The sequence below is a fragment of the Balearica regulorum genome, chromosome 12 (genome assembly GCF_011004875.1).
Source record: "Balearica regulorum gibbericeps isolate bBalReg1 chromosome 12, bBalReg1.pri, whole genome shotgun sequence".
Lineage (NCBI taxonomy): Eukaryota > Metazoa > Chordata > Aves > Gruiformes > Gruidae > Balearica > Balearica regulorum.
This window is the reverse complement of record NC_046195.1, coordinates 16280414-16303425: the sequence shown is the minus strand read 5'-3', so window position 1 is coordinate 16303425 and position 23012 is coordinate 16280414. Positions and strand designations below refer to the sequence as shown.

Below are 23012 nucleotides of genomic sequence, written 5' to 3'. Positions count from 1 at the left end.
AGACATGGATTTCTTCGGGTGCGTTTTACTGCAGGATGTGCAAAAAAAGTCTGTGTGGTTGGACAGTCCTTTGGTTGCCTGCCTCAAACTGTAGTTGGGAACATCTGTATTGATGCTGGATTAAATCAGAAACTGGCTTTACCTACATCCCTCTTGTATTTGAGTTGTCCTGTCGGTATGGGAACTCTGAGTACAGCATAGTGGATGAAGGACAGTGATTGGAACCTTTTTTCTCATGTGCTGGTGGCTTTGTGCTTGGGAAGCCCAGGGTCTCAAAGCTGAAGGACTGAATCATTCTGTTTGCTGGCAGAGCTCGGGTGGAATGAGAGCGTGGCAGAAGTCTTTGATGAGAGGTGGAACGTTAGAAACTTTGGTTTTGTTTATTTTTGTTAAATACTTGCCAGGACCTTGTTGATCATCATCCTTTTATAAAAGTTGTATCTCTCTACCAACACAAGTTCCTAGCTATTGTCAATGTTATTGGAATATCCAGATCATCAAGGAGTATGCAGATAGGAAAAAAAGGATTAACATTGCTCTAGACAATGGAGGTTTATTAAGTGACCTTTTTATTGTTGTGATTCATTAAGTTCTTTGTTTATAAATGAAATAATTTAAATTAGTCAACTTAAACTCAACTGTTATATGCAGGCAAGAGAAAGAAAATGGTAAAGAGCTTTGTAAACGTGAAGTGTTGGTCTTTTTATAAATGTTATCATTAATTGAGAATCCAGAAGAGTATTCAGCAGGAGATTTAATTGCAGAAGGATCAAGGATCACAAGCTGTGTCCTTATTTCTAACCAACTTTAATAAATATAGAATGCACATGAGTGAATGATCAAGGTCAAGTCTTCATCTGCATACAATGTCCTGAAAATCTTACTTCAAAAGTGACCTGCGTGGCTTCCGATTTCAGCCCTGCTAGCTATAGGATCTTTGTAATGTTATTGATCGTTCTTCTAACCCACTCGCATCTCCTGGCACTCTGAAATCAATGTTGGGTTTTTTTTTTTTAGAATAATAACCTGAGCACGATATTGGGTTATGAATGTGTTGGAACAGGACTGGAGTGGCATGCAGGGGACAAGTTGGGAAGCATTAAGTGTCATCTTCTCTTGATTACTACCAAGGCTACAACCTTAGATCTGCCTTTAAAACAGGAATGTTTTTTCACGGTGATAATGATCAGTGGGCGTGAAATGGAAAAGATTAGCAGCTACAGAAGGATGATGTATCACTGCAAACTTTTTTCCTTTTTGATTAAAAGGAACAAACTTGTTTTAAATCACAGCACTCCTCCTCTTCATGGTTTGTCTAAGGTGTGCCCACGTTATTTGCAGTGACAAACCCAAATGTGTCATAACTGGTGATTGCATGGAAGGGCAAACACTTAATTGATAAAAATACTCCCGTTGGCTTTAGTCTTTAATCAGGTCTGTGGATGGAGTCTCTTGTATAAACTGCCACTTAGAAGCTGTGTAGCCTGCAGAGCTTCTCAAGGAGGGTTTTGATAGAGATGAGAGCTCCCACTTCCAAGCCAAAATCCCATGCAACTTAATGAAATATGAACTTCAAAAGCCTCAGAAAGAATGCATTGACCCTCTCTTAATATAACCTGGGTTCTGGGTACAGTAGGTCCTCTCTTCTGTTAATGAATGAACGAGTCCTGTAGATTTCCCAGTGTGTCCTGCTTTAATCTACAAAGGGAGGAAAAGGGTAATGCTTGTAATACTTTTCTCCCACTTAGGTATTTCACACAGAATGATGCCCTACTGAAGTACACTCTGTATTCCTGAGAAAAACAATTGTGATAATCTCTGACATTCATGTTTTAAGAAAATCCCCTCTTTGAAATAAATATGAAAGGATTAAAGAAGAAAAGCTCACCATGCAGGAGCTCGAGGCTTGTGGCGGCAGTGTCTGTCCCAGGCCCCATGGTTCCCCGTGTCCGTGAGCGCAGGGAGGTGTTGTGCAGGCATGCCTGCCTGGCAGCAGGCTTGTTTCTGTGGCTGAAACCGTCTCAGGTGTGACTTGTGCGCTTTTGTGTGCTGGATCATTAATGTTTTTCAAAAATCTCTACCAAAGGGTCAAAAGGACAAAATGAAATACCTTCATAATTCTCCAGTAAAATGTTGTCATGAGGTTCACAATTGCGGTTTAGTTACTTTTCTACTAACACTGAATTTGTTTGCTTAGTGGCATCTGTGGTGACAGAGGCCACCGGGATGCCTGAATATCTGAGATCAGTCCAGCAGAAAAAGTAGAACGTACCTCGCATGCTTTTGATGTGGGGATTTCTCACGAAAATCACTATAAAGCAGCCTTGTCTTACTTTCTCTCGTGGTCCTTAGGCAAGAGGAGAACCAGCCTTGATGTTTAGTTCAGCTCTGTGCTGAGAGGATCTGATAAACCTCTTGTCTTTTGTTTGTTGGGTACTTGATTTCTTCCTAATGACAAAGTAGTTTTCTGCCCCACCTTCAAAATGTCTTTGAATTATGAATGAGTGGAAGGCCTCTGAGCACCTTTTATAAATAAAATATTTGCTTGTGTGGAAGAACCTGCTGTTGGGTTGATTTTTAAGAAAGTTGGTTGGGGCGCCTGAATAAACTGATTTTTTTTTTTTTTTTTGAGAGGAGCATATTGGAACTTGTCTGGTTCTGCTTTCATTCTGCAGGCAAAATAGTTTCCTTGCTAAACTGTGCTTGACCTCATCTTTTAAGTTTTTGTTACTTAAGTCCTTGATCCAGATTCTTTTCATCTTCCACTTCCCAAATTCTGGTCTACATCATGCAAGAAGTCATCCCTTGTGTTTAATGGGCGTCTGGCAGCTGCCACCTGAGCTCTGCGCCGTGCTCTGGGAGGCTGCCTGCTGCTTCCCAGTTCCTGGTACCTAAATGAAGACTTCAGGTTGCACAGATTGGTTATCACGAGGCTGTTCGCTTGGCTTGCCCCTCTCAAGTGAGGTGTTTGCTAGCTTGTGAGATCTGTGTGACGTTGGAATAGGATTTCTTGTGAAATGATCACTTCTGTGCATTTACTGAAGGCAGCTTTGGCTGGAGAAGTCAGAAGAGGCCTCCTGACCATCAGCATCGCCTTCCTCCAGGATGAACCACTGATTAAATTGATTAAATTGCCACTTCTCAATGGTCCTTCCGTATTATCTGAAACTGAGGATGCTGGTGATTTGGGTTGCAGGTCCTCCTCCCGTAATTATCTATTTGATCTTTTCTTCTGTGATCCTATTTGGTGGGTATGAATGTGCTGGTAAACAATAAATGGACTAGCTTAAAGTCTGGAGCACTTCTCTGAAATTCTGCCCTTAAGCCACCACTGTGTTGCAGCATTACATGTGAACTTTAAATAATACAACTTCCAGAAGAGAGATGCCAGAGTTGGTACAAGGTAGGGGTGGGAAAGCAGAGGAGACAACGGTCCCCTCTTTTGGGGAGCTATTAGATTGCTTCAGACTGGGTGAAATGACAAATACCTTTTAGGCTCTGAATTTAGCGTTCTTTTTTTTCTTGTGATGGCCAATGAGCTGGTTAATATCTGGAAAGATACTAAGAGATTGCATCCCATCCCCAGGGCTGGCTGACACTGCTGCCTTCCCTCCTCTCAGGAGGAGTAAGCAACGGAGAGCAGGACTTGGCATTTAAGAGGATGAAAACGGTCTTTAGCTACTCTTCCTCTGTGGAATGTATTTATATAGAGAGTTTATAAATATTCTTATGTTACCTTTAGAATTGCTAAATTTCCCATGTTATCGATCAAGATACGTGTCCCCACTTTATTGTCTGTAACAAAGCGCAGATAGTCATTTTGTTAGACTAGAGGCAGTTCTGACAGCAAAGCTGATGTGAGAGTAGTGGTTATGAAGATGTTGATTTGATGAAGACACGATGTTTTCAAATAACTTCTCAAATCTCCTGGGCTCTACCCGCAGTGCCTCCTGTCTGCTTGTCCTGCACGCGGTGTCCCTGCAAATGCTCGTCCTCCGCCTTGCTCCATGAAGCAATGCCATATTGTGCTGAAGTGGAAAATAAAATAAACTGTGATTAATTGTTCTCTGCAAAGATCGATGCTGTGCACTGCCATCAAGTGGCAGTTCTGTTGAAGGACACATTTTCAGTGCTGCTTTCCGCAGGGCTGCCTGCCTTTGTATCTTTTGTTTCAGTGTTTCTTCTAAGCATTGCAAAAGCTTCATCTGCCTGGTAGTTGTGGTTGTGGGGGTACTTTTTCAGTAAGATAATAGTTATAATGGTTTATATTCTCTAATGATAAAAAATTTCACTTTTAAGTGCCTCAATCATTACAGTAGCTCCAAGTACCGTAGTTGTGAAATATTTTAAGTCTGGCGAGGATATTTTGCTGCTGGCAGGAAAATGAACACTCTGAAACACACTCTGAGCTCTGTCTCTTCGAAGGTTTTGCTGTACTGTAGAGGAGGCTGAAGTACCAGGAAAAAGCCATCCTGCTCTCTTGTGCCTTTGGATGTTAGTGTTCAAACCTGATTTTTTTTTTTTCCTTTAAGACACATCAAGGCTATTTGTGAAAATACTGCAGTGATAGGAGGTTGTTTCAAATAATGTGTCATCATATGTACTTTGTCTTCCAGGAATTGTGACTCTCTCCACCTCTCTGATGCCAAGAGAATAGCTGAATTTCTGTTAGTCACTGAGTACATTCAGACTGCCTGCTCTGTCTCCCAAGCACTACAATTTTGTTGTTATTGCTACGAGAGTAATTAGCAGAAAATACTATCAATCAGTCAAGCAGCTGGTAATAAAATTGTCTGGTTTGGTTGTCTAACAGCGTAGTGAAGAACAGAAGAGCCTTTAGGATGAGGCCAGAGCAAGACATTCTCATCCACTTGGGTGTGTTTTATAGGAACTGATTGTAGTAGTTACTGCAATTTCTGGAAAAAAAAAAACAACCAACAAACAAACCCCAAACAATAAAAAAAAAAAACAAAACAAATAACCAAAAAAACCCCCCAGAAAACCCCAAACCAAAAAAACCCTCTTAAGAGTAAGATCAGTACTTGTTGTGAAAACTGGATGGTACCGGAGGGGATATTCTGCTGTAGAGAAATCCCCCTTGTCTCATCTTGTCTTCATGTTCATGTGTCGCCATTACAGGGAGACTAGTTTGGCACGTGACCCCCCGTGCGTTATTGCGTGTGTTCCTCTGGGTACCCGAGCTTTACGGGGCGTGCAGGGGAAGGGCTTCGGCGTTACTGTTAGTCGTTGCTTGTTCAGGCAGTACAGATCATGGTGACTGAGGACAGCAAGCACACAATGGTTCCAGTGAATAGTCTGGCTAACAATGAACTGCCCAAATAAATGAAAAAGTAAATTGTTCTTTTTTTTCACTATACTGCCAATTTCACCCAAACAAAATTACATTCCCAAGTATTCTTCTTATCATAGTAGTTCTTCCCTAGATGTTTGCCTATAACACAAATGATTGAATGGCACTTTTCTCATCCTTTCTCTTTTTCTCCTTAACTTTGATTTTTGCCGTTTTGCTGTTAATTTTATTATTAATTTTACCACGTCTTCCTGTATGCTAAAAATTATTAGAAATTTCCTTGGCTGTTTAGTCTGGTGAAGGCTGTCTACATAGCAGAGTCCAGCACCAACCAGATGCACTACGCATGTTCTGAACAAGTGTTGGTAACAGAAGTGCTGTAGAGCGTGCGGAGCCCCTTGCTAAGGCAGTGATACAGCTAAGTTAGCTATTAACAGCCCAGTCTAATAACTTGCCTGGCTCTGTGCAGCAAAGTGGTATGTCTTGAAGATGTACCCATAAAGGTAAATCGTGTGTCTCTCTCAGCACTAATGAGATCCTGTTACTTTGATGGATTTTCTGTTGGCAGTCTGTAGAGATCTCTCCTTCAAGCTGCCTGGATTAATATGTATGTAATACCTATAATAGCACCTTGACACTCAATAAAGATTCATTTCTGAGCTGATTGATTTGGAGACAGAGACATGCTCTGTCAAAAGATGTGGGCTACTAATAACAAATTTCTTCAGAAGTACCTTTTTCTGCAGGAGTTTGTATTGCTCGTGTTGGTTCAGAGTAGGCAATCCACCCGTCGCTCTCCTTAAACCATTTATCTCTTTGCAAATAAACCCTGCTGCAGGATTAGACACCTGGACTGGCTTGGGACGTGGTGTGGCTGCAAGACACTGTTAATAAATGAGCCATAACGATGCAGGCTCTGGAGACAGGCAAGTCGAGGGTGTCCGTGCTGTGTTTTTAGCACAGGTCGCACTCAGGATGGATCTGTGGAGCCAGCTTGGGCCCGGAGGCAGCAGTTCAGGGCTGTTTGTCATAGATGTCCATGTTTTCCCACATATTCCTTTTACCCAAAGAGTCTTAACTAAACCGTCTCTTGACTTTCTCTCTACTTTCCCCTGTGTCAACCTTTTATCCATCAGCATGCTAGGATAAACTTATTTTTGGACCACGTTCTTTCTCGCCTTTGGGTGAAGAAAGTGGTGGAGAGAAGAAATTTATTTGCATGAATGTCAGTGTTTCAGTCATGGCTTTGTGGCTAGCATTGGAAGAGGAGATCGGTTGGCTCAGCGTGGCGGTAATGAATTATGGAAGGTATCACCTCGAGTCGCTCTGTGGGCTGGCAGAAAAACACGTACCATCATTCTGCTCTTTGGTGGCCTGTGGGCAAGACGTTATGGTCTGCGATTGTATTTTCCTACAAGGAAGGAGACTGCTTACCCTATTACCCTACCAAGGGTAAGAGACTGCTTTGCAAAATCTGTCTTTCTCATCACAGAGGGGCTCAGTATCCCTGCCATTAACCTGAAACCTTTCACTGGCAGAAATAAGAGCACTGCTGTTAATTTAAGAGGGAAGTAAAGTTAGGTTTGGAGACTGATATTTTGTAATTTTTTTTTAAACCATTGGAGGCATTCTTGTCTTCTGATTTTTTTATCATTACTTATTTTAAGAAAACAAGAAAAACCATCGCTCCTTCATGCTCCTTTAAGATCAAGGAGTTTGAAGTCATTGACTGTGAAAAAGGACTCAAATCTACCCCAAACTTGGCAGCTTGCCATTCTGTTTATTTCTGGAGCCTCTCCCTGGAGGCTTTATCTGCAGGAGGTTGCAACACTCCAGCCGAACGACATCCATCTTTCTCCGCACTCCTGACCCGGGTCACCGCCTTTATCAAGGGGGATATCTCCAGGCGAGGAGGGATTTCTAGAGCTGCTTGTGTTCAGACAGATTTCCCAGCCCTACCTTGGTTTCTGAGGACTGGAGTTCTGCAGAATAAACAGCATTTAAGGTGATTTTTCTCCTAAATGCTCCTCTGAGTCAATACGTACTGGTAAAATTGAGGCTGTCTAATGACTGCTGTTATCTTGCTGTAACAGATACCTCCGACCTCCTCCCACGGTCCGTTCCTTTTATATACATACGTGTGCTGGGAGCTTGCAGGGTAAATGGCTGCATCTGCAAAAGGGTATGGATGTTTCCAGTTGTAGCGTTGCAGCACCTGGGAGTGAAGTGCCAGGAGGCACCTTAGAAGCCCTAATAAACGTTCCCATGAAAGAAAATGCGCTGCAGATTAAGTGAGGTCTGATTAAGTGAGGTCCACTGACAAACTCACCCCATGCCAAGGCGGAGAGGGAAAGGGGACTCAGCTGGATGTTTTCAAGGTAGGACCCATCCCCAATTTCCACCCCTTTGGGTTGAGCTGCTCATCTGCTTCTGTTAACCTGGGAGTAGCAGACTAGTAGAGTTTGCTGGATGTAGGTTATTTTTTTTTGCCATGGAGGAGCAACATCCCTTGGTTTTTTGAGCCAATGGTGATAGCACTCGGTGCCTGCATCACAGAGGGATGCTCTTAGACCTGGGAAAACTGGGATCCAAGCCTTTCTCAGTCAGAAAGGTTATTCCAGGAGATGGGAGCACCATCGTGTTTGCTCTAAAAATAGTTGCCCGAACGCCCATCTCCTTTCGCAGTCAGGAGCCTGTGTGGCTGCGCCTGGTCTTGCGCTGTGCTCGGAGATGTCCGTGTGCTGTGGGTGTCCCAGGGGCACCTCTCCAGAGGGTTAGGCACATGTTTGCACCAACCCAAAGTAGCCGTAGATGGGAGGGATCTTGCGGGATACTCAGCCAAGAGCTGGAAGTATCTGGGAGCAAAAGTTTAGCTGTTCTCGTTGTGTACTGGCAGAGGTAGATGGTAACGGATCATCGAGCATCTAAACAATTACATTTTGCTGGTTTTCTTGCGGGATGATTTCTGTTGCATTTTCTAACGCTGCCTTGCAGTTGCATTCTCTGTCCTCCAGCTGATTTCGGAGTATTCTGCACTTCTCAATTTGAGGTGGAATTGTCTCAACATTCCCTTTGATTCCGTCTAACTTAACTATTGTTGGTCCTGCGTGCTTTCCAAAGAAAACGTAATATGATTGAAAAGCCAGCTTTTCCTTTAAAAGCCGTTTGGATGAAAAATACGCAGTGTGTTTGAACCATGATTCCCTTTTCATTGATGAGGAAACTCAAAGCGCAGGGATGTGAAAGGACTTGCCTCCCGCTGTAATTACAGCCTGATCCTGTGTGCTCTGTGTCAAGCAGTAGCTGGGGTAACAGCAAGTCCAACTCCAACTAAAAATGAATAAATGAAGGTACCGATAGGCCTGAATTAATTGAAGGAGAAGGAAGAAACCACAACTGTGATTTTGTCCTGTCCTCCTGAGTACAGTGCAGCTCTCCTAGGAGCTATTTAGAGCTTCCCAAAGCGGGGGGGGGGGGAGGAAATCTGTTTCAAAAGCATATTTCTCCTTTCATGTCCCAACATAATGCAATATGCAATGACCCAACAAGGATCTGATTCATGTTATGAATAGCGGAAACAAAACATAACTTGTTACACTGGCAGGTTACGTTTACTCATCTAATCCAGTGCCTAATCCAGCCTCTTTAATAAAGCAGCATCACGCCAAAGTCTACAACAGCTCTTTAAAAGGAAATAGAGTGGGAGGAAAGTTTCTTTCCTTGCTTGTGAATCTCTAACCCATCTAACATACAGGCTTTCTGTTCAGTAGGATTGCACTGGCTACGCTCTACCTGCGTGAAAAAACAGCCTGAGAGATGGCAACGGTCGTCAGCCGTAATTTTGCTTTTCTGTATAGAAAAAATTCAGGATTAGTAGTTGTTACTGTTTTCTCATTAAAAGCAGAATGCTAAAGTAATGCTCGAGTGCTTCAGCGTTGCTATCTAACACACGCTTCATTTTTCATAAGTATTTTTAGACTCTGTGTGTGTGTAGGTGGGAGTGGGTAGTTAGTGGGTTAGATAACATCAAAATTCTCAGTATGAACCACGAGGGGGAAAACCAGCTTAGAAATCACATGCTTCAGCTATAAAAATAATACAGCTTGCCATTTTGTTGGGGTTTTTTATAGAAACTTTAAAATTTTGTTAGCCAGCGTAGTCCATTGTAGAGAAGCGTACCTATTGCTGGGAGTTTCCCTCAGGGAAACTCGCCCTTGCCAGCTAAGCTCATGGCTTTCATCTGGAGGTCTTCAATGCTGCGTTTGCTGGGGCCATCCTTGCAGTCCTGCTGCAAAGGATCCTCTATGACCAGTTCCCTAAAACCAGACAGATTTCCAGAGCCTGAAGTGGAAAAGAAAGATGTCTTTACATGCTGAAAACAATTCTTTATTTTTGGAAGGTGGATAGCATTTTACATAAGTGATCTTGTTTTCTTTTGAGCTTAAAGATTTTGTTCGCTTCATTGTCATTTCCAAATATTGCTAAAGTCATCTATGAAAAAAAAAATCCTTTGAAGGTAAATAATTCACCTTTACAGACACTGAAACCAAGTCTGAGAATGAAGAGATGATTACTCAGAGTTGCTTGTACTTTGCCTACACGCAATCTCCGTACCTTTGTAACTGCAGAATTGGAAAAACAAATACCTGAAAAGGTGGAGTAGTCCTAATGCCAACAAAATATGCTGACAAACAGGTGCGTGGTCTATCTGGCTTTGGTTTTCAGACCTAGGAACAGCATTTGGGCTTTTATAGAGATAATTGCATTTCTGCTGCCTTACCTAAGCCAAAGGTTCAGAGATGTGCCACGCTAAAATCCCTTTCTGAATTGTTTTATAGGAGTTTAAAGCCCAAGGTCAGGGTTTTAAACCCATCCCTTGTTGAGGCAGACCTTTTGCTTTCTCCCTTCAGTTGGAAGAAGGGAATATATTTAGAGGAGAGTGCCACATCCCCGTTGTTACAGCTATCTGAAACCAGAGATTTTCAGATCCGAACGAGGGAGAGGGTGACCTCTTTCATGAATGGACCAAAATGGAATGTTTTCATTTCCAATGGGCTTTAAGCCAAGTAAATATTAGTTGATCCAAACTAGTTTTGAAATTAAATTATTCTTATTTGTTGGAGCATTCCAGAGAATGACTTTGATCTGCCTGTACTTTCACCAAAGGGATATTGGCAGGCCGGCCTCCCATTTCTAGCCATTCAGGATGAAAGAGGGGTTATAATAACCACCTTGTGTGGCAGTGATACTGAACAGATGACATTTTTTGGACAATATTAAATGAATAAAGGTAAACATTCTTCAATTAAAATGTTTTTTGAGGCTGAATGCAATAGTGCTGTTGCAAAGTCTTCTATGTGGGTTGGAGGAATTTGGCTGCATTTGTAACTGATTTTCTTTAACTCCAAAAATGGTTGAAAGAGAGTTTGTTCTGTGCATTATTTCCTTTTCAAATAAATACGTTGTTTCAGTATAACTTCGAAAAATCAAATTAAAATTGGCAGTGGACAACAAAATTGTTAATAGCTGGGAGGAGATGTGCGTTGAAGGGGGACGGTCTTTCTTATTTAGTGCTTTGCTCTTTTCCTTCTGGGATATTGCATCCCATCGTGCACGGTGAGCGGTACCACGCACCGCACAGCGAAGAGGTAGCTCAGAAGGCACCTGTAAGTAAACCGAAGCACACAGCAGTTAAGTGGCACGTTATCGATCTTGCTCAAGATCTTTGGAGACAATGTAAAATATCAATTAAAGAAAAAAAATCAAATGTTCAGTTATCATATTAAGGCTCTTGGGTGTTCCCCTTTAGTCTTTTGCCAGAGGGTCCTCCAGAAGAGGAGAAAGGGAGCAGGGCGGTGGGGACCATCCCACTGTAAAGGGCTACTTAGACACAGCTGAAAAGCCTTTTAAAATGATATCAGCTGATGATAATTTGTGCTTCCTCTAGACTTAAACATGAACTAAAGTAAACTGAATGAAAATATAAATATAATAATTTTGGTTGGATAGGACAGCTGCAGTTCATCTGGTCTAACCACCCCCCAAAGCAGGGCCACTGTCAAAATTAGGTCAGATTGCTCCACACCTAAAATTCAGGTATCTATATGAGAAACTCAGCTGTCTTTTGCTTTTTTTTCTTTTTTTTAAGCCCCAGTTTAGACAGATTTCAGGTTATGTGGAACCTTTGGTGTTCAGGCTTTTTACATGTCTTTTGTCAATAACTAAACATACAAAATAGTCTTTGCAATAATGCTGCAAATTAAATTGCTTTTCCTTGATATGGAAGTGATTTACTTTCACAGGAATTAGACTAGCTGTACTTGATTTCTGAGTTAAAGAAAACAAAAATCTCCTTTAACAGATACCACTTTAAACAATCAGCCCTGTTGATGAGCATCCTGAAATGTCATACACATTTTAAGTCCGTTTAAGTACTTTGTATGTTCATGCCTTAACGGAGGAACGGTTTGAAAAAAGATGGATATAAAACCCAAAGCACAAAGGGTTCATAGGTTAAAATTTTGGCTTTTGTTTTTTTGAAATTCTGCTCAAAACTGGATCCTTTTGCTTGAAATGGAATATTTAGTTTTCAACTCAGCATGTGAACTGGTCATGCTTGAATTTAAAGCTTGATTTATTTCTTTTTGCACCTGTTTTTATTTTAGCACTGCCTATATACGTTATATACTTTTGCTACATGGTTCCTTTCTCCCCAGCTGGAAGTTTGGTCTGATGCTATCACGCGAGACCTTCCTAAAACGTACATTTGTCACTGTGCAACACCTGGAAATGTAAAGTAGACTCGCTGCTCTGTTTATCTTTTCTGAATTCATGGTTTTCTTTCCTGTGTGTTATAAGACTGACCCATATATTTGTTTTTTAAGACCGGGGCTGGTTGTGTATTGCACTGCAAAACCTTGTTTCTATCAAAACAAGGTGCAACCCTGCCTCTGGCAAGAGGTACCAGACAGGCCGGATCAGAGGAGGAGAACTGGACGTGAACTTGGGAGCAGGAAACTGTGGTGGGGTGTAAAAGGAGCCGAGCTGAGGGAGAACGGGGGGAGATGCGAGACGGAGCGTGGGAAGCGATGCTAACGCAGCACGGGTGTACGGGATGGCTTGGAAGTCTGGGATTTTTCTGCAATAGTTACGTTTGACAAAGCAAAGGGATGAACTGAGTGATCTTAAGGAGGTTTTAAATGAAAAGACATGCGTATTCTATTGGATATGCAAATTGGAATTACATAATCTGCAAAAATAATAATAAAAAAATCTTTTCCAGATTTGCAGCCTTAACCATATGCTCAGTGGGGCGGTGGCAGAGAGCTGGCAAATGCAGCTGCAGTGTAAAACTGGGGCATCCAACTGGTTTTGATCTCGACAGAAAAGGGGCAGAAGGTCACTGCACAGTCTGTTGTTCTCAGTGTCTCGTAGTTTATGTAATTCTTCGGGCAGATAAACGATGTATGGTGAGATCAAATGAACATGCTTCACTTAGTGCTGTAGTAACTGCAAGCCGTCCTCTTTCCTTGCTTTCCCTTCCCATGGAAAACCGAAGTTGTGGATATTGCTCCTGTTGTTGTCCGTGCAGGTGTATGAATTGCGTTACGTTACTGGATCCTCTGCTGGGTTAACCGTGATAACGTGCGTGCCCTTTATAAGTATAATTTTTACCGATAGCAAAGATGAGCAAAATGATAGAATATACTGAGATTCCGAAATAAAGCCTCCCTAAAACTAAGTGGGACCATTCGGTCAACAGAGCACGACAGATTTCTTTTCAGGGCTTAAAAAATTGCTGGTTTTTATAGTGTACAGAGCTTTTCACCAAGGCATAAGCTTATGATAATGAGTGAGAACTACTACTGCTGTCTTGTATGGCCACGGTTACTGGGTTTTTTGTATGGAAGGTGGAAAAAAATCTGAGTGGATGTGAACCTTTCATATCTTTGTTTATGGGTGGGGAATGAGATGCGTTCAGTGATTAAGTTGGTTACACTGGAACTATCAGCACAGTGGCTAGCTTCGGCAGGGTAAAGTGAATGCTCCAGCAAGAATTAGGGAATTTCTTTAAATTTATGAAGACAGAGGCAACTTTAGGCTGCTATCTCAATTCTGTTGTTTTAGCTATGCATATGTGGGGGCATATGTGTGTGTATATATGTGCGCGTGTGTGTGTATTTGAAAAAAAACCAACAACCCTGTGTGGGATGTGTGCTCACGTCTGTCAGACTTGGCGTGATTTCACCATATTAAGTTGCTATTTTGAATATACCCTTGAGATTTCTACGTATCTCTTCCCAGAGCTGTGCTCAACATATTTCCTAGCTGGTTGGCTGGCTGGGATGCTAAGAGCCATGCGAGGGATGACTTGCGTATCTGAAAATTAGGATGGGCCCTGAGTCATGTGAAAGGAGTGTATGAATGGGAAGCAGGAGCCCCGGAGGTAGAGAAGTTTTATTTTGTGTAATGCAGTTCTTAAAAATGTAAACCTAACCTCCTCCTTGTGCTTTTTCCTAGGGTGACTCTGTTATTACAGTGCAGCTGACCGAGGAAGATAAAGTTGAAGATGATGTAGTTTTTTACTTGGTCTTCACTGGGTCAACTGTCCAACACTGCACAAGCACGAGAAAGATTAATCCTGGGAGTCTGGAAACAATTTCTCCTGGTAAACAATTGCTTTTCTTTGCACATCAGTATATCAGTCTGTGAAATTTGGTTAATTCAAGTAGACTGAAATGTAATGCTGTCTTGTTGGTTGTCTTTTTCCTCATGTACACATTCATAGAGAGTAGAAAGTGTGGCTTGGATGATTGCTTTTGCGTTTTAAAAATCTCTCGCTTGATTTCGCTATGCTTATATGACTCTGAGATTGCAATTATCTATAGTGTAACTATGGGATTCTATTGTAGAAAATACACAGTTGTATTTACACGTAATAAAAAGCTTTTAAATGCAAGCAAGGTAACGGAGGACACATTTGCAAGGTTGGAGATGCTTTTATCCAAGCAGGGTACAGCCTGGTAAGTCCTAGCTAAACTTACGATCCGCTTAACTCAGTGCGGTTTATTGCTGTATTCCTGGTGAAATACAACCCTTTTCCCCTGAATCCCGTCGTGCGGATCGCGGCCAACACAGAGTTTCTGAAGCTCTTGCAGTGGCAGGCAGCGTACGGTGCTTGGTGCCATCCCTGCGGCACAGCCGGTTCAGACGAAGTGGGTTTGCACATTAAAGCCCGCCGCTCTTTTTAAGCCTTCGTGCCATTAACAAAACAAAACAAATCGGCGCGACGTTTTCCTTTGGTGACTTCAGGACCGTGGGAATGAGCGTGTTCCAGGCTGCGGTCCTTACCATTAACCTTTCATTCTGACTTGTTGCTATGCAGCACATTGATACTAGTGTGAGAAAAACGCCTGACATTTTCACTCTACAAGTATAGCTTAAGCGATCAAGTGTATTTCGTGGGTTTGCTTTTTTATCTGTCTTGTAAGTATTGTTTTATGAGAGGTGCACGTGAAGTAAAATTTGGGCTAAGGAGTTTTTCCTCCTGGGAATGAGCGGCTAAAAGTTGGCCACCGTATTTTTTCATTTCCTCCTCTTTTTGTGCTGTTTGGTTTGTTCAGTTAGCTTGGGAAGAGAAGACTTTTTACAGTTAGTGACGACTAGAGCCCTGTGCAATCAATTAGATTAGTGCTTATTTTCTCCCAGAGGAGGGAGAAGAAGGGGTGAGTCCTTCCGTGCTTTTGTGTGGTGAGGCTCTGCCAGCCCCGCTTGCAATGACCTCACCTCCCCCTCGGGACCGCGGCCGCGTCGCCAAGAACAGAACTGAAAAGCTTCAGTGTTTGCCTTCAGCCCGCGCGGGATCCGGCGTGCTTCATGGGATTTCCGGGCGGGAGCGATGCTTTCCTATCCCCGCCGGCCCTGACGTCCTCAGAGCAGCGGTGGATGGGGTGGCTGCCCGGCGGTACCCAGCGTGATGCTCTGGGCTCTGCCTGTCCTGCCAGGCCTAGACACAACTCAGTCACTGGGGAGAGCTCCCAGGGGCTTGTTTTTTCACTGTTAGTGGGAAATCTGACTCTGCTCGTGATTCAAAGGGAAAAGGAGGGATTTTGCTCTCAATTGTCCCTTCAGTTATAATGGGCTTTTTATTATTTATTTTTTTTTAACCCAGTAGAGTTGTGATCTTGTGGTGTGGGATGCTAGATAGTGATGGGTGCTGTCCCAAAACATAGTTTCTATCAGGCGAAGATCTTGTGGTGTGGGATGCTACGTAGGGATGGGTGCTGTCCCAAAATACATCTTGTGTCAGTTTTAACGCACTTGTAAGGCTAAGTTTTAACGGACTTTTCAGAAAGGTAGTCCCGTTCCTGCCAGATAACGCTGCCCGGGCTGTGGTGTAAGGGAAGAGATGACTTCTCAGATGTAAAGCAACCATTTGGAAAACACCCTCTTCTGTGCTTGTACCTCATTTTGGAGAAACTACCCGAGAATAAAAAGACTTCAGTGATGAAGGGGATGCTGAAGAGAAGCAAAATGGGGAAAATCCAGTTTTTTCATACCCCTCCACTGACACAGACGTCTGTCCAGTGTTGCTTCAGCTCTGATTTCAATAAGAACATGACTTATTTCAGCCCAGCTCTTCCTCCTCCTCCTCCCTGAACTCAACAGTGAATCTGTAATCATGTGTTTACACTGTATATTCGGCTGGTTGCCTTGGGGATGGTTGTGGTGACTCAGAACTAATGTTACTTGACCTCACTGTAGGATTAGCCATGAACAAGAGACTGTGTGGGAGACCAGCTCTTGTTTAAACATCCAGACCTTGGTACTTAGCAAGTGCTCTGCAAGGAAACTCAGCTTTTAGCCAAAATCTCATCCTTCACTTCCGGCTTTAAGCATCTTTCTGTTGTCCCTGCGATGCGAGGTGTGGTGCAGGTCCCTGGGAGCACAGCCACTCCTCGGGGACATCTCAGGTGGATGAAGGAAGGGTCGATTCACTCAGGAGCGTACCCAGCCCCTCCACCAGCCTTGCTTGAACCTCCTCTGCTTCCCTTCTGGGCTTGAAGGCTCTTTTCTCATCCTCATCCCAAGTCCTCGGAGTTTCACGTGGTCCCCAGGGGACTTCAGATGAAGTCCATCAGGGGCTGGCATGACCATAATTCGGTTAAGGCTGATGTAAAAACAAAACCAGATTTTAAAATATTTTTTTGCCTTCACTTTTTCAGTAGTTTTGGTGAGGCATGGAGGCGTAAAAAACAGAAACAGAAATTATTTGATTACATTTGCTGCCAAAATTAAGTAGAATGTTTTAGTAAGGCTTTCAAAGGAAATCACATTTTAAAAAAAAAAAGTCAACACCGAAAGGTGGTTTTAGATGAGAAATTAAAGAAAATGGAATGGAAATGTAAACTGTCAGAACACCTCCTAAATTCTTATTGTGTGTGAAAATTCTCTACATCCTGTAAGGCCGTACCTAAATAAACGCTTACCATTGCAGAGTCAAATGCTGCATTTTGTATAATTACTAATCTACCTCTTTCTTATGCTGTCTTTATCATCAGCCTTAAACACTAAATATATATGCTTAACAGTGCTGCTGAAACCTAAGCTTTTAATTCTGCACATAATAAAAGAAGATACTTCTGATTGTAAATTTATGGGAGCAGCTTTTTTTACCTGAAGATGTGCCTAAATGTAGATTCAGCAGTCACTCAAAGGACCAAATACTTGCCTGTATGTTTGTGCTTGCTCTGAAGGATGGGTTGGGGTGGTTATCCTGCCCCGCTATTGACTGTGTTATGAATTTAAGGGAAATAATTTCCCCTTGTAAGAAACAGATTCTCATCTCAGCTGATCTGTCATAACTTGAAGTATCAAAATAAGCTACTGAGTTACAAGAATTAGGCAGCAGATGATGTTTTGTGTGCTTCCGGTAGCTCTTTTGTCAGCCTGAGGACAAATCAGGTAACATCATCCAACAAAGCTTCTGTTTGCCTTAGTGAAAAGGTACTTAAAACTTAACTATTGCTTTACCATCACTAGTAAAACGCTTCAATGTCTAAATGATCTGGTTCAAATTCTCCGTAACTGAAGAAGTTTTCCTTGGTACCAGAAGCGTTCTGTAGTTCAGCAGAACAAATTTAAACACTGTCTCATCGGACACTTCTCATGTTAAGGTCCATCTGCGTGGCAGGCAGAGATGCTGTGGCACTGGATGTTGCCCTAGTTTGGATATCATTAGTGGCAAAAGCGTGGTCACTGGAGTTTGGGTACTAAGAAAATACCAAAGGTCTGAGCAGGGTAGGATGCAGAGAGATGGTGTCAGCTCTGCTGCTATGGCTAAACTGTTGTTGCTGCTGAAATTGTACTGCTGGGGATGGACGTGTCCAGTTGCGTCATGGATGCTCATCCTACTTAGTGTTGGTCATAAACTGAGCTTTTCAGCAAGTCCTTATTACTGAAGTAGCTGAGACTGTCATCGTATTTAATATATTTTTCTCTTCCCAACATCTCTGCGGAGCGCAGAGGGTAGCTGAGACATTGAACGGCCAAGCAGATTGCACATGGTAGCGCAGGACGTTTGTGTTAAGGCAGAGGAGTGAAACTTGATTGCAAGACAGCAGCCTCATTGCCTGCCTCTGCTGCTAGAGCAGCTTTTCCCCTGCAGGAAAAAAACCACTTGGAATAAAAAGCCTCACACCATGATCTGGCAAACAAACCAACAAAAGGAGGAATGACCTCATTCCTGTCCACATGAGTCAAAATCCATGACCACAGCGTGCCGTGGGCAGCAGAGGCATCTTGGGATCAGGAAGCTCTCGGGCAGATTTGGAGAGAACTTTCTCGCAGGAGAAAGCTCACGGAGCGAGCTGGGCTGCTGGGAGCTCGCGAGTATTTGTGCGGTGCATCTAGTGCAGGTTGTGTGCCGTCACAGTAACGGCTGCATCACTGGGCACAGGTGTGGCTTTGCGTTTAAAGGCTGGAGTGTGGTGTCTGGGAAATGCAGAGGAGCTCAGTGGAGGAAAATAGGGAGAGACAGTCCAGTACTGTAAGTGCAGAGCTGCAGCAGCTCCTAATCTAGCAAGAGGAGGGTAAGAAATACACTGTCTCTAAGCTGAGTCACTGAAACAGTAAGGAAGGTAATTTTGTGAGATATAATTGCCTTTGTGTGTGCTGTTGCAATGTGTAGGAGCACTCCGAGCTTTGCTCTGTAATACCTACATCGCGTTTTCTCGTTGGTTGATCTCAGAAGGTGCGGGATTCTTGTACGGGTTTCAACGGAGAGGAGGAGGAGCGAAATTAGAAGCAGAAAAAGGGCCTGAGAGATGGTCTGGCGGCTGGTTGCCAGCAGTTTCACAGGGCTGAGACACTCCTGTTTGTTCCGAATGCCTTGACTCACAGGGAGCTTTCTCTCTGGGCTTAAGCTGAGTTGGAGAAGCAGGTTCAGTCTTTTATTTATTCTTAATTCCTGTAGTTCTCAGATTTTTTTTTTTCTTTCTACTATCTTTCTGCTAGTTAAAAGGATAGACTAAAATTAATTTCAATTAGCTAGCTTGGAAATATCTTTATTTCAAACTTTTATTTTACTGTGAAATCCCTTACATGTGTTCATGTTTTATTCTTTTCTACCACAGACTGTGTTTTCCCCTAGGAAACAACTTTTCATAGAAAAAAAAAAAAGCTATATTTCATGAATTACAATCTTTGTACTGGTAGACCAAAAGGGTAAACAAGTTGCATAACAAGTGACCACTTGGCAATACCAGTTGTGGATTTGAAAATACTCTTAATTATGAAACAAAAAAAACCCCTAAAATAGAATAAAAGAGCATAGCCAATAAGACTTTTTGCAGTCCATCCTTTTCGGTGTACTTAATTGCTCTAGGCAGTGTAATTAAAAGGAAATGATGCCAGTTCTAGATGACATCAGTCACAGGAAAAAGTGATTGAATCTGTATTGAAATTATTTATGATGTAATGTGTGGGGTCTTGCATTTCTGTAGATTTTGGGGACATCTGCAGTATAAAGGGCCTTAAAAAAAATCTTTCTACACTCTCTGCGTATTAGTAGTTGAGGGTTTAAAATGAAAAACAAAGGCTCCTGTCTGTTACTGGTACTGTGCCTATGTATTTCATAAAGTTTCCTGTGTTGCAAGAGAGAGTACAGTAACTGTGTAAATCACAGCAACGCACTCTGATTTTTCAGAACCAGAATCTGGGATTTCGGAAGCAGAGAAGAGCCACTTTTCAGATGGCCACAGGAGATCCCTTGATTTTCCTGTCCACGAGCCACCAGATGGCAACATCTCTTGGATGCAAATCCAGGATGCTCCATGAGATTCACCACGTTTGTTGTCTGGCTTTCATGTCCTGCTTAAATCTCTTTGTAAAACCTCTTTCAACCCAGCCCCGCCATGGTAACTCAGAGGATGCAATTAGCACCCGTGTCCTTAGTCACCTACCAGGCAAACCCAAACATGTGCTTCCAGCAGGGCTTTAAATAGCTGCCCGGGCTGGAGGCCCATTGTTTGATAGCTGAAATGTGAATTCTGAAAATAGGAGGTTTGGACAGGATTTCCACTTTTAGAGGAGTAGGAAATGAAATCATGTTTTGCTAAAGCTCTCTTGAGGGCTGTTTTGTCTCCATGTGCACCTTGTTTAGCGATAAAAAGCCCAGAGTTTTGCTGTCACCCTTTTAACCACACCCTACATCAGACACAGGTACCAATTAGCCAGCCAGGTATAAGACCATACATTAACTTGTCTGTTAATTACTTAGAGCTCAGAAATCTCCACCTTCGCTGCTGCTCATTGTTTCGTATCGTTACCGTGTAGAGGATGCAGTGCTGTCATACCAATGCGTCTCAGCTCTTCAGGGATAAGTACAGAGACACCAGAACCCCATGTTTTCATTTTTTGTTCTTATGTCCTGCCCAACGCAAGCTTCATTAAGTGACCCAGTAAAGAATTCTTTAGTTCAAGGGTTATTGTCTTATTTAAAATAATTTATACAGTGTTGTTTTATGTGAGGATGAGGAACTTGCTTTATTATGACAGAAGCAGTTGCTGCGCCCATCTCTGCATAGACCGAAATAGGGTTTTTTTAATTTCTGTGTTTTTCCTGCAATATGTCGGCCGTTCTCAAAACAGGTCCAAGTAGTGAATTGTTTCCATGCTAAATTTAAAGTAACTGAGAAGCAGAAAGAGAAATGGAGTAAAACGCAGTGTAAGAAGAATTAAGGGGTGAGTTATTTGACTTTTATCAGAGTTAGGCCAGCATATAAATGACCTAATTTTGTACTGTGGCAAATAAAAAGTATGAAGAAGAGTAGCCTAGCTATACACGTGATATTACTCTGTGCAGTCTGAGACATCAGCAAGGTAGAAACACTGTTGTGTTTGTTCGAAGAGTTAAAATTCAAACTGGGATACCACTGGACGATACCAGTGTGCTGGTGTTCAGTATTTTGTCATTTGCTTTTGATTGCTATTTTGGCCAAAGGGCTGATTTCTGGAGAAGACTGAAGGCAATCAGGAGGGGTGCTGGGCAGCATCCCAAACCTGGTCACATTGTAAAGTAGGGAGATTTCTCTTCCCTTCTGTGGTTGCACTCATGGGCGTGATTTATTTGGTTAGGTGTGTTTTCAGCCTACCAAAATGCAAACCTTTATAAACAGGCTATAAATAGGCTCATCGCTCTTCCTGACACACCTGGGGTTGTTGATTTTTTTGCCTTTTTTGATGAGTCAGAAATTCTTTTGTTCCACTTGTGGGGAAGGTGTCCGAGGGAGTTACAGCAGTTGATAGGCAAATGCCCTGATGCTTGCAGAGTGCATCACTTGGTGCTTAACCCATGCTAGGAGAAAGTCCTACTGTCTACCAGCTGGAGCAGAAAAGAGATGGTCAAGAGCAATAGCATCTGTTCTGGCCCTGCCTGGAGCTCTTTGTGATCTTGGGCAAGTTCCTGAACCTTGTAAAAACAGATTGGGGCTTGTTTCACAGATGATAACCACTTATCTCCTGAGAGTGCCAGAAAGCTTAGCTCACTTTTGCTAATGCTCTGGGGAAAAAAAGGACTGTTGAAGTTCAGATATTAGTCTAGGCAAAGGAGGCCACGGTCTTTGATGTGGAGAGAAGTATTGCCCCACCGACAGTTGCTTCAGAAGGTTCATGTATTGGGGACATGTTTGCTTACATCGTTCCTGTAGAGGTTTCAAAGCAGGGGGCAGAGACCTCTTGAGCAATCTTTTTAGTATTGGCTGTGCTTGTTAGTTACTGGCTCCTCTTTTGTTTGAACTGTTTGCCAAAAGTCAGAACCTGTCCCAGACTCCTGCCCCCCCGAGTCTGACGTCTTCTCAGATGTAAGGAAGGAGAACATCAAAGCGTTGCGAGAGGTTGCCCTTTCGAAGAAAGTTCCTCCGGGTTTCGCACGATGCTTGTTTGATCCTATGAGATGAAAATGGATCGTCAGCTCTGTCACCTCCCTCTCAAGGCTGTATTAGATATCTGGGGGGGGTTTCAAGAGAACCATCATTGGCTGCAGATCAGGACATGGCCTTATTGTCACCTCCCCTTGCGTTGCATTGAACAATCCTGTAGCTTTGCTTAATTTGGGGGTTGGTGTTTCACATAAGGTCCATCCAAGGGAACTTTGCATACATCCATGATGTACCGATTTAAAGAGATTGTGTGTCTTGACTGAGGTTTCTGTAGTTGTTGTCACAATGGAGGAGCTTTTGCTGTCCCACGGAAGAGTTTTTTGGCTTCTTTACCACGAAGTGACTGTCCCAAAGTGTTTCTCTATAGCTGCTCACAGGCCACGTTTGCCTTCTGCTTCGGTCCTGAAAGCCCACTGGCTTTCTGGCAGAGTAGCTGTGTTCTAGGTTATTTTGTAGATGGGATTCTTATGGGAGTACACAGAAAATAGTTTTTTAAAAAGTAAATCAAAGGTTTATTTTTTCTCATGCTATTAAGGAGTCTTTTATTATGATTTTTCTTAACTCTGCACTCTAGCAAACTTCCACTGCTTTTTATTAGGGAGAGCCAAGTTTGCAGCACTTGAGTTGGCTCCCATGGGATAGCATGGCCTTCTGTACAGCCTGCATATACCTCACTGCTTTTCTGGAGGCTATAAACAATTAATTAAGTCTTACCTTGTCCTTATTCTGATGTCCTTAGGAAGATGAGCAAAGCAAGAAGGTGTAGGGGGAGGCGTTAAAGGCAAGCTCCCCCAAAGTTGTGCTGTTCCTCCACTTCTCCACTGAACATTTGAGGCTTCTGCTGTGAGGATGAGTGGAGTTTGTGGATGGGTTTCATCTGGGCTGCCGACTTCCTTGCCCGTCCTATTGACGGATGATGTATTAGAACGCACGTGCAATACTTCCAAGAACAGTAGAAGTAGGTCTTCCTACCGTTAATCTTTTTTATAAGATCAACACTAGTTAATCTTATTCCTCCAGCTTTCACATCATCCTCTTGCAAATAGATGCCCGATGCTGGAAGGAAAGAAGCTTTCTCGCCTTTCAGCTTCAGAGCCTCCCGGCTGTATTGAGCTGTTGTAGCGACATCCATGTGTGTTTTCCTCCCCTTCTGCACTTGTCTTTGATACCTTTCCAGCCGCATTTGCTCTCCTTAGGAAGCCACACAGCCTCATCTCTGACAATTCTGGTGTTACCCGCAGTGTCCTAATAGCAGTTTTGAC

At 42.8% G+C, this 23012-nt stretch overlaps 1 protein-coding gene across 9 annotated transcripts in view; it reads left to right on the top strand.

The window, feature by feature from the left end:
* Positions 1-23012, top strand: part of AKAP13 (A-kinase anchoring protein 13) — a 216021-nt gene that overhangs the window by 68258 nt on the left and 124751 nt on the right. For all 9 annotated transcript variants that reach the window (XM_075764737.1, XM_075764735.1, XM_075764733.1 and 6 more), the window contains one exon: positions 13832-13979. In XM_075764737.1, the coding sequence (XP_075620852.1) occupies positions 13832-13979 (148 nt within the window). The remainder of the gene's footprint in view (positions 1-13831; positions 13980-23012) is intronic.